At 36.2% G+C, this 14,534-nt stretch overlaps 1 protein-coding gene across 6 annotated transcripts in view; it reads right to left on the reverse strand.

Annotated features, from left to right (window-relative positions):
- atp11b (ATPase phospholipid transporting 11B) overlaps positions 1 to 10,591 on the reverse strand; it is a 59,682-nt gene extending 49,091 nt beyond the window's left edge. For 2 of the 6 annotated variants that reach the window (XR_004340445.1, XM_032571880.1), the window contains exons 1-2: positions 10,254 to 10,591; positions 493 to 609 (exon numbers count right to left, since the gene is read on the reverse strand). Coding sequence is in view for 4 of the 6 variants with exons in the window: in XM_032571880.1 (XP_032427771.1) it covers positions 493 to 609; positions 10,254 to 10,280 (144 nt within the window). In the remaining 2 variants the exon portion in view is untranslated. The remainder of the gene's footprint in view (positions 1 to 492; positions 610 to 10,253) is intronic. The other 4 variants (XR_004340446.1, XM_032571877.1, XM_032571878.1 and 1 more) reach the window with 2 other exon arrangements.
- Between the last annotated feature and the right edge of the window lie 3,943 nt (positions 10,592 to 14,534).

The raw sequence follows: 14,534 nt of genomic DNA on the forward strand, positions 1-14,534 counted from the left end.
TAGGTCAATAGATCAGACATGAAAAATCACAGTCTGTTGGCAGCAAGCAGACAGTCTGGACAGTCCGGACTAATTCACTTTCCAACACACAAGCCTTTTGTTTGCGCTTTGCTCAGCCATCACCAAATAAAGCTGGAAACATTCACTTTAAATCAAACTACAGGCTAATTAATTCCACTTTGGAGATTTCCCTGGATCATTCGTCCCTTTACAGGAGCTGCTGTCACTGCTGAGGCAAAATAAAATAAAATCAACTTAAACCAACTTATACTGAAGGAAATAAAATATTTTTTCAGTTTATACTGTTTATGACATGGAAAAAACAACAAACCAGAATACAGTAACAAAGCTAAGCTTTAAAAAAAGGGACCATGTCAGAGACTAGCTTACGCTAAAGGTACAGTTTAACAGTCTGAATCAGAAAAGCTAATCAACTAAGAACGGTTGGTCCTAAAAAATGCTAATATTTATGGCTGTAACAGATTCTGATACCTTGGATGAGATGATTCTGTTGTCTGCGAAGCGCTGCGGTATGTAATGGCCATGCTCAGGGAAACGGTTTGCTACATAAACAGTCCTGGTGTCACTTTGATGAGGAGGGTCAAAGCCCTGAGAAAACAGAGACAGAAGGGAGGAGAAAACAACTTACTCTGGTTGTTCCTACAGCATGAACATGTAGATGTTAAAACACAGAACAAACACAGCAGCTAGCAGTAAGAGTTACGAAATACACAACGATTATATTTTAATCAGAGCCATACCACAGGAAAGTGACAAAACAGAAACAATGGCTACAAAATTAGAGAGTAAACTAATTTATTTTATTTTTGCAGCAAATTATTCATTTAACTGTTTTAGCTATTTATATACATTATTAGAAACACACTAATAATCCAGTTTCTTTTTTAAATAAGAAAATAAACATTTTACTGCCTAAAATGCATTCATTTAGTAAAATCATTTGTAGCAAAAGATGAATCTCCAGTTAAAAATACTTCTAGCATCAACATGTGAAAATCTCAGCACTTTCTGCTTGCCTTAGCATAATTACAGCACATGGCTGATCTGATGCAAAATATTTGGTTTAACAGATTCATAGTTTGATTAAGGAGGAACTGATCCACTTTTACTGATATGTGAAGTTTAGTATTCGATACAAAAAACAACAGCTGAATTAACTTGAAATGTTTTTGGTTTGTTTTGCAAACACAGACATAAATATGATAACTCTGCAGCGGTACAGCTCCCTTAAACACACCGACAGCTTCTCTAGTTTGGTCAAACGTGAAAACATCTTTAATTTGTTCAGTCAGCTCAATTAGCAGCAAAATAGGAAATGCAAAAATAAATAAAGAAACGGAAACTGACAAAAACAACAGGTTGACTACTTTGGTCAAACATGTGAAAATAAACAGCAACAAACTTCAAATGGTTCAGAATGTAAAATTAGGAATTCTAGATATGATGTAAAATAAATAAAAAAGGCATGACGTCACTCAGAGCACAAAGCGTAGAATAAGACTGAATAGATCTGCACTTATAGATCAGGTACATTGTCTCCAATACCCGGTCTAGAATTTTTTCAATATGGAATCAATACGGATATAAATATTGGATCGGTGCATCTCTAAATTGGTGCCTGATATGAGGTTTTTTTTTTTTTTACTGAATTCGATCCAGGTGAAGCCAAACTACGCCAGCTGAGTTTCGGGTAAAACATTTCCGCAAAATGTAAATATTTTTTCTACAGTTTTGGCCTAATTACTGCTCTGACTGTGTTGTCCTTTGAGCAATTTGGCTTTCTTTCTTCAGTCTGCATTTTCTAGTTAATTAGAAAATGCAATTTATAAATTAGTTGATTCATCTGGTCTCACCAAACCAACACAGGTAATAAAATTATTGATGGCAAACGGCATCTCCCAGTTTTTACTTTGGATCAGTGATTTGCAGAAATTTCTCATCTGGTCAGAACTCTAAAGTCTCACAAGGTGGTAAAGAGCAGTAAAGAAACAGCTTCCTAAATGATAAGACTAGCATAAAAGAATAAAAAAAGCTACGCAGAGTAACATCCTGGTTATGAATGACCTACACTGAGACTGATGTACCTGATTCGCCTCTGTGCTGGGGACTGCTGCGGGTGATTCACAGGAAAGGCTCAATTTAAGATGAAGCTGAACTCGAAGGCTGAGGCGCTTGGGACTCATGATTTACTTTGGACACCAGAGTTTCTGTTTTTGAAGAACCTGCAATTGATGCTGTTGGATTTCAAAGGGAAGTTGTGAAATAAACTGAACGGCTTGGCACCAAAACGCATGAAAGAGCCGCCGTTGTTGTCATAGCAACACTCCGGACCGCCCAGGTCTTCTGGTTCTGGTCCGCTCTGCGTCCCCAGAACCAGAACCAAATATAGAGAAGTAGCAATCAGCTTCTATGCTCCTCTAATCTGGAGCAAACTTCCAGAAAACTGCAAAGTTGCTGAAACAGTGACTTCCTGGTTAGTGTTACAGGTAACACTTTATTTGAAGGGGTGAGCATAAAACTGACATCACAAACATGGAGGAGTCTCCGTAAGTGTTGTCATGAAGTGTCATTTGGTAAATAATGACATTTTGTTTTAAAGGTGTCATTATGACATAATGAAAAGTTATCACTTTTAGGGCACCTTTTAATGCAACTATGCTTTAAAAGCAGGGCTGAAACGATTCCTCGAATGATTCGAGTACCTCAATTATTAAAATTCCTCGAGGAAAATTTATCTGCCTCAAAGCTTTGTTAGATTATGTTTTGTTATTTAGCGCACTGTGTTCTGGTCTGGTGATTATTTGTGTTGCGCAGCACTGTCACTGATGCGCAGCACTGTCACTGATGCGCAGCACTGTCACTGATGCGCAGCACTGTCACTGATGCGCAGCACTGTCACTGATGCGCAGCACTGTCACTGATGCGCAGCACTGTCACTGATGCGCAGCACTGTCACTGATGCGCAGCACTGTCACTGATGCAGCCGACAAATCCTGCATCAGTGCAGGGGGTTTGTCAGCTGCATCAAAATTTGTGTATTTTGCTAAATTGAAGTGGAAATACCTTTTTCGCATCACACGTGTCACATGATAACAGGATGTTGGTACTGGTGGAAACGACAAATGAAGGCAACAGGAAGTAGTTGGAGAATGACGGCATCGCATGTTTTCAATGACTTATCGTGTGAAAACTTATTCACGTGTGATTTTAGATGCGTTTTTTTATTTAATGGATATTGTGAAATTTTATTTTTCGACTAGCAGAACATCAACAAAGTTGTAGTAGAAACTCAGCTACTGTCACAGAAATGCACTAAGCAGAAGTGGGTACGGAGGATGCACATAAACCTGACAGGCTGAGGTCAAAGGTTATGCTAACTATGGCTGGACAGACAAAACAAAAATATACTGTTTCAAAAAACTTAAAAAGCAGTTTCTGTCATTGCAAAGCTAAAACCTTAAAAAAATATTTGCATATTTTTACACAATAACTCCAACATCAACAGAGCTTGACAAATTTTACTTCTGAATGTGGCCATTAAGTCAAACTCAGGAACTAAGGCAATATTTCTGACCACAGCTTCTACAAAACATTCATCATTTCAGAAATACCTCCAAACTCAGAAGGCTGATGTCTAAATGGGAACTTTAAATGTTTTTTTTTTGTCTCATCTAGATTATTGTAATGCACTTTTTACGATGTTATATGTAAAAAACGCTTTCTGTCCATCCTCAAAACTTGAATAAATCTATTTCTATGCAAGATTCCTTTGGTTTATTGTTATTTTGAGTCTAAATTCATTTAAAAAAGCTGCTGAAAAGTTCTTATTCAAAAGTGTTGTGGCTTTGTGAAGCCAATTTGTAAATATGCATCTACCAAAGGAGCCAGGAAGAAAATTTACCTTACTGCAACATTTATTGCCAGTTTGCAACTTTGCAGCAAAGAAAAAATGATGGCACCCAGATAATAATAAAAAAATGTAATAGTCCTGCAAATCATAGAGATGCAAAGTAATGCTAAGGAAGATCATCTTTAAATATTTTCTAGAGTACAGAAAGAGGTGAATGTAGGAAGCATTATTTTTAAACAGTTTTCACTAAACATTTTTTTATTAATCTTACAGTTTATGAATGGAAAAAGCGAAAACAACCTGTACTGTAAATTAATAAACTGTACTTTTGCACAACTGAATTAAAAGTAAACACAAAGCGGCTGACATTAGACTTTTCATTCTTTCTCTTCCAGACTCAGATGCCCACATCAATTTAAAGGCAGACAGATAATTACGCCCTGCCCAAAGCCTACAGGTCCCAGAGCGCATTGGTGGAGCCACAGCCATGACGAACAGCACAGAAAACAACCAGAGCTGAGATAGGAGTGGTGTTAAAGACAAAAAAGTTTTCTGTCTAAAACAGAAATTCATAAAAAAACAATAGTGGCTTTAAACCTCATGACTGATGATAGCTACAATAATTGCAATGATGTACATAAATGCAACAACATGGCAAGACAAAGCTGCACTCTCTGAAAGCAGCTACTTTATGCCATCCTTTATTGATACAGCACAGTTATAAAACTTGTTCTGGAATGAACTGGGTTGCAGCCACTCGTAGTAATATGCTAATATTTTCTTTCTCTAGCGTTTCTGTACACAGTAGCAACAATGATGGAGTGGTACAAGATTATTTTCCAGTTGTTTTACTGCTTTCTGACAACAGATTATTAAAGTTTTTATGACAATGTCCGTAAGAGATCCTGCAGGAAACTATAAGTAACGACGCCTCATAGGAGGTGTGCAAGTCAGTAAAATTACTCTTTAGCTCACGGCTGTATAGCAGAACCAAAAAGATCCAACCAAGAAAATGTCAGTGTGAGTTTTCACAGATGCTCGTTGCATAAGCTATGATTACAGAAGGTTTTTATGGTGTAAATGCAGAAGTCAACGCATGACGTCTGCTCTGCATATGTAGGAAGTTTGACATTAAAAGCCAGTCAAACTGCCACTCCGACATCTTTCTCCTCTTTACTGTGTTAAAAAGAAACTAAAGGAGAGAGAACAAGCAGCAGGCAGACGGTCGCCCTCCGACAGGCCTTTTAATTAGGCCAGGTGTGCTAAGGTGCAATTTAATTAAACTCTTAATTAACTGGGCAGGTCAGTTATAACAGAGAGGTTAAATGAGCCGGGTTTATCTCAAATTACAACCCAAACTCTCTGGTCAGGTAACGGCCGAGGATTAACCTCTGAAAACAGAAATAAAACCTAAAGTTTGAAATTTAAACACAGTCAAAGAGTCGGTGTTTCCAACTAAAGCAGCAGGAAGCAGTCAAGGTTATTATACTCAACTAAAATGGACAAAATAACAAAAACTGAAATTGAGAAAATATTTCTGTTAACTGAAATAATGAATGGGGAAAAACAATAACTGGAACTATAACCTGCGTATAAAACATGCTAAAATTGTAGAAATAGTATCTTTCATTTTTGTGTTTGACTATTTATTAGCCTTTTAATTTTTCTTCCACACACACACACAATCAGTTTACAGCAGGTGTTGGTAAATTACAGTCGCTGGTCTGCAAAATGGCAACTGGCAAAAGTTGGGAGAAAACTCCAGAGTCTGTTGGTGGTTCATCAATAACTGAGACCATTTTTTTGAAAATAGTATTTTTTTCTGTTGAGTTTTCATTATCGAAACACAACACTTTGACCGTTTTGAATTCCAGGGTTTCCCTTGGTGTATTTTAAGCCTGGCGGGCCTCCAGGCTTTACTTTAGCCCCAGCCAGGCTAAGCATTGTTTATTTATCTTAGCTTAATATTTGCCTTTTTAAAGTTAGAGATTTAAGAGTTGGTGTTTAGGTTAATAATGTCTTCCAATAACACATAATAACCTAGTGACATTTTCACATTTCCTGTTAAAAAAGAAACTAGCAAGTTTTCTGGAGGGAAACCCTAATTTCTGCACCTAAAAATTAACCAAAGCATCAAAAAACTAAAACTACTACTACAACTAATAAAAACTAATCAAAACTAAATCTAATATTAGATATTTAGTTAGAGTGAGACTAGAAATCACCTTCTAAAAACTAAATAAGACCAATTGAATTAGACAAAAAGTCACAATGAAACAAAACTAAACTAATGAAAGACCCAGTAACCTGGAACTGATCAGTGATTAACAGATGGGAGTTAAAAAAATCAACTGAACTCATTCTTTACTGTGACATCATGGTTTAAGCATGAGTAACTTATCTCACATATTCACACACCCTGCAACCGTCTCTCCATTTATTAACCGGATACTAAAAGTCAATGAAGGCCTGTTTTGATACAGGCTGTAAAACAAAGAAAACCTTGCTTACTTAAAACTTGCTTCTGGTTTAAACTTGCTTAGTTAAAACCAGAACTGCAACATTTCTCAAGCAAAATCTTATAAATCTAGTATCCAACAATGCTCTACAACTTAGAGCAGCAACTTTAAAATGGCAACATGCATTTCTGTAGTACTACTGCTAAATTTGGTCTGAGTATTCTGGTTACTTTAAGATTATTCTTTTATGACTTTAATAAGTCACAAGCTAAAGCATAAAGTAAAGTGTAATCAGCGAGTCTGGGCCTGTTGGCGACTACAGTACCGGCCGTGTCGTCCATTCAATCACAGCATTTTATTTGTTATTCTGGTTAGCAGAGTTGGTAAATATTTACTTGAGTAACTTTTGAAGGAATTTACTTTTAGGAGTATTTTTTACTATGCTGTACTTTTTACTTTTACTACAGTAATTTTATAATGAAGTATCTCTACTCTTGAGTAAAATTTCTGAATTTTCTACCCACTGAATGAAAAGAAAACATGTTTTAACTAAAAATTCACCAGACACAGACACACGCCCTGGAGTTTCTGTTGAAGTTTTTTAATGAAAGAAACTGATTTGGAAAAATTATATTTTACCTGGTTTTGTTATTTTTTGTTACTTATATGAATTATTGTTGTTTTGGTTCTTTAAAATGCCAAAAATTCCACTTAATTTTATATTTTGTTCTGTTTGATTGTGTAATCTTTAAATATTAAATGATTTTTAATTTGACCAGTTACTCAGTGCTTGAGAGGACTTTTTACCAAATACGTTTTACTCTTACTTGAGTAATTTCTTGGCTACTTTGTAATTTTACTTGAGTACAAATATTTTGAAGTAGAGCTACTCTTACGTATAATTTTTAGGTACTCTGCCCAGCTCTGTTAGTTAGCAGTTTCAAGACCTTTCTGACTTTTGCAGGCTCCAACTTTTAAAGACATTAGCGTTTTCATTTCAAGTCTAATTTTTATATCACATTTCAGCAACAAAGCAGTTCAAAGAGCTTTACACTGTAAAACCATAATACAGTAACCAATTATGAAACAAGTAATCAACATAACATTTTGTCAAAGCCATCATCAAAATCAACTGATCCAGTTACTAGGAACCAAAAGCAGCTCCAACCCGGTGGGTTTTAGTCTAGATTTAAAGGAACTCAATGTTTCAGGCGTTTTGTAGTTTTTTGGAAGTTTGTTCCAGATCTGTGGTGCATAGAAGCTGAATGCTGCTTCTCCATGTTCGGTTCTGGTTCTGGGGAAAAAGAGCATAACCAGAACCAGAAGACCTGAGAGGTTTGGAAGGTTGCTATGACAACAGCAGCAGGTCTTTAATGTATTGTGGTGCCAAGCCATTCAGTGATTTATAAACTAACAGAAGTATTTTAAAGTTTATTCTCTGGAAGGACTGTAGAACTGGGTGATGTGCTCTAACTTCCTGGATTTAGTCAGAACTCCAGCAGCAGCGTTCTGGATCAGCTGCATCTGGAGGATTATTTTTAGACAGACCTGTGAAGACACTGTTGCAGTAATAAATGTGACTAAAGATAAACGCATGGAGGAGTTTCTCTAGATCCTCGAAATGTTTTTCAGCTGCTAGAAGGCTGAATTTGTAGCCATCTTTATGTGTCTTTGAAGGTTCAGGTCTGAGTACTTCACTGCACGTTTCCAGCTGTAATAACTGAAGCTGTGTGCTGACTCTAAATTGTTCCTATTTAGGTCCAAAGATAATAAAACGAGTTTTTTCTGCACAGCAGGATAAATTTATGGCACCTCCATGCACTGATTTGTCATAAGTATTTGTTCAAGTATTTTTAAAGGTTTTATGAATTTAAACTTTGTGTGTTTTGGCATAAAACTAATTTCAAAATGTTGCTAACATACCAAATACAATGGAATCAGCAAACAATTTCAAAGTACTTGGAGGAGGAAAGTAGCTGCAATTGCAATTGGGTCACCTGTAAAATTTCAGCAGGGGTGGTTATTTTTTTATTTTTTATCAATATTGTCAATTTAAAAAATCCAACTAAATTCAAACTGCCTCATTTTTTGGTTTGGCTAATCTATACAAATTTATTGACGCAAAGGCAAATATGTGGAAGATCATTTCATATATATTAGGCCAACAGTCACATGATTAGGCCTGTCACAATAAATCAATTAATCGCATGATAAATTAAAACAAAATCAATATCCATTTGCATAATTTCTCTCTTTCTACGAAAACTGTTTAATAAAAGTCTACAGTTTGGTGTTTTGGTCTCAACTAGCCCCTTTTTGAAGGACAACTTTTGCTTACAGAGACTTTCTAATTAATTTTATTTGTTGTTTTGTTATTTATTTTGGATATTTAAAGTTTTTCGGGACTAGTGTTAAATGTTCATTAGAATTTAAAGTTAGTTGACATTGAGAATGTGTTCTTGCATTATTACCATTATATTACTAGAAAATGGTCTAAAACAAACAAAAAACAATATTATCAGTTATCACAGTAACGTCTGGGACAATTTATTGTCCAGAAACATTGCATATCGTGACAGGTCGACACATAATGAGCAGTAGCTCGTAATAATGATTTAGCTGCTATGTTCTAATGAGTGTGATAGTTTGTGATTATTGGTTAATCGTTTTTTATTTTGCTGGCTTAGCCATTTCATCAAAGCCTGCTTCCTTTTTGCTATTGAGGATCTGAATATGGATTTTTTAATTATTAATATAAAAATCACATTGATAATGTCAACCAAATCTACTTACTTCCCAGGACATAGCATCAACCAGTATAATGGTGTCATCCACTGTTTCTCTCTCTCCTTTTAACTTTTTAATTTTCATTAACATAAAAAGTGCTTCTACGGGTTTCTTCCTGTTAAAGGGGAGATTTTCCTCTACACTGTCACTACATGCATGCTCAGTATGAGAGATTGCTGCAAAGTCAACGATTTTGGTCCAGAAGGAGTGAATGCTGCAGTCAATGACTTTCTGCAATGTTTTGTTTTTCTTAAAAATAAATTATTACTCAGTTAAATTCCTGAATGTAACCTCATGTCACTAAAAGAAATGTATAAAAGCCAATTACAAAATTAATTGAAGATGGATTTTATTTTCTGTCATGCTCCCAACTATTTACATATTTCACATAAACTGAGAAGCAGAAATTTGACATTTCTATTGTTTTATCGCGGAAATGGGCTTTCATTCAAACAGGTAAAATACCGGGAGATTTTATTATTAATGCTTTTTTTTTTTTTAGACTATTTCGTTTGTTTTTAATCCATATCTGATCTCAATAAATTTGAGCCATTGTGTGTATTAACAGCTAACACAACAATGGCCGTTTAAAAGTTATCTTGAAAGTTAAACAAACAAACAAACCAAACGTTTTAAAATATTCTACTGAGGGAGAGCTAATGTGCAACCAACTGCTAAACTCAAGCTAGTTTGAAAAAAACAGGAATAAAAACGTAGTTTTTAAGTGCTGTATTAAAAGTTTGAGAGGACTCGGTGTAACTTTACCTACTTTTACGTTGTTAGCCATCTAGTTGGTCCATATTCCACAGAAACCGGTCCAAGCTGGATTAAAACTGCAGCAAATTGTCACTTAAAACTGAGTTTAAACCTGAACGCGACCCGTTGTTTAGTTCCAAACAGCTGAGCCACCAACCGCCAGCTAGCTCCGTCAGGTAGACGTTACGGCTGGCTAACGTCTACCTGACGGAAGACGACAATGTTTTAAACACCTCGACAACAGCTAAAAAGGCTAGGTTAGCCTGCTAAAATCCAGCCAAATAAAGTTCGTACGTCTCTCCGAGAGCTGAGGCGTGCGTTAAATTTGGGGTATTGCTGGAAAGCGACGCTAATACACGGCAGAGAAAGCATTTTTTTACCAGCTGCTGCCGGATCCACCGCAGCATCTTGACAGGATACGCTCCGGAGAAGCCAGCACAAGACGTTAGCCCCGCGCTAGCACCAAGCTACTCCGACTAAGCAGTCCAGAAGCCGCAATATATCCTCCGAGAGGCAGCTCTCCTCGGTCGCATTGCGTGGCTCACTCGTATAATGCGACTCCTCATAAAGCAGGCGCTTCAAAACGCCCCCATTGCGCCGTGGATGGCGCCGGACAGATGATTACAAGTAAAAGTGACAGAGGAGAGTCCCAGTGCTACATCTCTCTCTCTTTCTCTCTCTCTCTGCTTTGCCACGATCACTTTACACGGACACACACGCCTACTGTCACACACCAACTTATGGCTCGGTGAGGAGCATACACTGGCTGCTCTCTCTGCAGCCTGTGAACGCCCCCTGTCTGTAAAATAAAATATTTATTTAATGACAAACCAACACACAAAAAGCTCACATTGTTAAGGAAGAAGGAACAGGAGGCACCAACTTCACTTTTTTGTCTACAAACTAAATTATGAAAAGTGTGGTGTTCAGTCTCCTTCAGCATGTAACCTTTGTAGCTAAATACGTTTTTGCATATTTGTTGAAACTGTAAGTTAAGAGACAATCTGTGAAAAAACTGGGGCCAGTGCTAAATAGAAGCAACCAATCAGAGCCAGGAGGCGGGTGTTAGTGCTGTCAATCACTAGCTTCTTCCCTTGCAGCTAGCATAGCCTGTTGTGAATGCTCACGCTAGTTCCTATAGCCACAGATGACAACAAATAAACGATTTTCGTGTAATGCAAGTTCTTACAGGAAACGCATTAGCACAATCAGTACAAGAGATTGATTGACAACGCTAAGACCCTCCTCCTGGCTCTGGTTGGTTGTTTTTGACCAGAGCGGTGCATTTCTTCAGCAATAGATTAAGGAGTAGATGGAGAAGTTCATTCCTTTCACAGATTATCTGTCTCATATTATACTATTATGGTGACAGTTTTAACAAATATATTAAAACCACAGCTGCTGTATGTAGCTTTTATATAAAATGGGTTTTTTTCTCTATCACCACCTTTTAAAAAATGGCTTTTTTGTTTTTTTACAAATGTAGGCAAAAAGAAAAAAATCTCTCAGGAAGGTGATATTTCTTAAACTTTCACCATGTCCTGATGGTTTAAGACAGATAATAAGTGAGCCATTATTATTGTCTGAAGAAATGTACCAAAAACAACCAATCAGAGCCAGGAGGAGGGTCTTAACGCTGTCAATCAACCTCATGTTGCAACTTACCAGAAGTCTGAGGTTTTCATGTTTGAGTATTTTTGCTACAAATGATCAAGGACTAACAGAATGATGTTAAAATTAAAAATTTTATTATTAAAAAAAGAAACTATTTGCATCTTGTAATGCATTTCTAATATTGTATAAAAAAAGGCCTAAGTGGTTAAATGAAAATCAGCATAATGTGCCAATTTTAATCCAATTAATCAATTCAAATATTTTTTATACTTTCAGATTGTTTTATAAAGTATGATAGACTTAAAGTCTAAATAACTGCAGTATCTGTGAGACGTTTGTGAATATGTCCCACTTTCAGCCATGTTGCATTTGACTGAAAACATGCAGTCGTTAGCTGCAGAAGGAGCTAATGCTAATGACCCGGTGTAATCGATGTGTGCCAGCAGCTATATTTGGAGCAGAACAGCTGCAGCCGCCTGCCTCTATCTCTCCATCTCTCTTTAACTCTGGTTAGTGGACAAGTTTGGATGTTTTCCACTGATCCAAATGCTGTTATTCTTGCTTTATAAGGCAACCCATTCAGCAAATTGTTTTGTTTTCCAATTGGATCCCTATGTGGGCGTTATAACAAAATAAATGAAAGTATGGGGTTCAGTTCAGGTTTATTGTCAATGTGATGTTGTAAAACTACTGAAGCATTTTTTTTGCTGTTATTGCAAAAGCAGACATGTTACAAACTCTTTTTAAAAAGGCAGATTTCCTTTGAAAATCCAGGATTTAATCCGCTGCCTGCTGCGTTTCCCCCCATGTGACAGTCAGTGAAATCTCTAGTTTACGCCGACTTACGTAACGGAACTGCAGCACCAACATCTGGGACCTCCTTTCCTTCTCACATCTGGGCTGGAATGAGCCTGGAGGTTTCAGGTGGGAAAATGATACGTAGGTGACCTATTACTCTTACAAAATTGAAATTCAAAAATGCTTCATTGAGAGCTTAAATAATCTAATTAAACTATGTTCATTACATTTTTGCACAAAATTATTCTTAGATAATGAGATTTTAGTCTGGTGAGTTGAGACTGTTTTGAGCTTCTTTCAGAAATAGTCGTTTCGTACGATGGCATATGACGGACATCACAGATAGAAAGAAAAAAGGGAGTACATTCCTGCCAAACCCAAAAAAGTATATTAAAAAATCTGAAATTTTGTAGATTAATCTCAAAATTTTTCTAGAAGAAACAAGGACATTTCTGAGAAAGTTTCAAAATTGAAAATTTTCAGAAATTTCTAAAAGTTAGACAATTTTGAATTTTGAAACAAAATTTAAAACAAGATTTTCTAGAAAATTTTTATTATTCTAAAAGCTTGAGTTTTTTCTAGCATTAAAAAAAAACTTTAAAATTTTTGACATTAATCTTGAAATTTCAGATTTTCTTTTTCTAAAAAATGTTTGACTCTTGGAGCTCAGAAATGTCCTTGTTTTTTGCAGAATTTTCAGAAATTTTGAATCTCAAAATGTATAAGTTTTTTGGGGGAAATGTACTCTTTTTTTCCTTTCTATCTATAAACACCCTTGTATTATTCGGGTCTCTTGCCTCTCTAAATCCACTTAAGCTGCTGCTGGCCACAACCCTATACTCAATGTTTACACTCACACCTGAAAATGGCTACAAACAGATGTGCAACTGTACCATCGTACATCTTTGGAAAGCAGAAGTGGAGCCTCCTGCACAACCAACAAGAATGCAGAAAGTGGTTTCTTTATGGTAAGTCAGTAACAAAACACTTGTCTTTTCCAGCAGCCATTGTACAACGCAGTAAAATCAGCTGACCAAATGTGCTGATCTCTCCTGGGGTTGCTAGGTAACGGGTGGAACTCTGCTGCAGTTGGTAACGGCGCACCGCCCGTGGAATGTGACTCAACAACCAAGAGGTTTTTGAAGCGGCTCGTTTTCCACCAAAAAACATCTTATCACAAAACAATTGAATGTTGTTTTTTTTTAAGTGCTTGGATTGTTTTTAGAAGAAGCTGAGACCCAAAGTTCAAAAACATGCAAAACTAAGACTAATAAATCCATAGAAACAAAGGGGGAAAATGTTTTTATCAAAATACTCAGTCATTTATTTTGATTAGATTTCTTTAGTTTATTTCAGGTCTTTGTAAGCATGAGTTTGTGCCGACGGTCACAGACAATTGGCTACGTTTTTGTAACGGAGTCAGGAGAATGAGAGCCACTGATCCACAACAGTCTCAATGTCGTTTATGGAAACGGATGATGGCAAGGCACAAGATAATGTCTGGCCGCTGTCCCAGCTTTGTGCAGAATTGAATTTAAACTGCAATCTTGCAAGTGCTTGGAAGAGCTTTTGGCTAACATTTTAACATTCACTGCCATGCTTCACAGGAGACTCCAGTTCTCCTGCAGGTGTGGCCTCATTTCTACCGTTAGACAACGTCTTCAAGGTTTTGTTTGGGGAGTTTCTGCAGTTATTTTCAGTCAAAAATAAAGATTTTTCACAAGAAGTATGTCATTTTATCGGAAATGGAAAAATACATTAGCATGGCCAAACAGGAAAGTATGTGTTTGTCAAACATAAAATATATATATATTTAATTTTGTGAAACTTTATCCCATGATGCACCAGTTAGGTCACATTGCCAATCCAAAAGCAAATTAATTAATTATCTTACAATTTAGTTTTCCACCCAACATTACAGTACCTTAATAGTGGGATTTTATTCACATTTTTACCATATTATAATTACAAAATTCAATGTATTTTAATGGGATTTTATCTAATAAACACAATGTAGTCTGTATGTGTGAAGATGAAGGAAAATAATTACATTTATAAATAACATAATGAAAATTGCTCTTTTGAGTCAACAGTGTAACATAATGAATAATAATTTAAATGTCAATTTATGAAAACTGGAAATAAATACAAATAATTTACTAAATATAAAATTGATTATATACAGTGTTGGTGTTGTAATAATACAGCAGATATCAATGTTTTTATTGTCGTTTCTAAGTTCTGTCTGC

This window comes from Xiphophorus hellerii, chromosome 9, assembly GCF_003331165.1.
Source record: "Xiphophorus hellerii strain 12219 chromosome 9, Xiphophorus_hellerii-4.1, whole genome shotgun sequence".
NCBI lineage: Eukaryota > Metazoa > Chordata > Actinopteri > Cyprinodontiformes > Poeciliidae > Xiphophorus > Xiphophorus hellerii.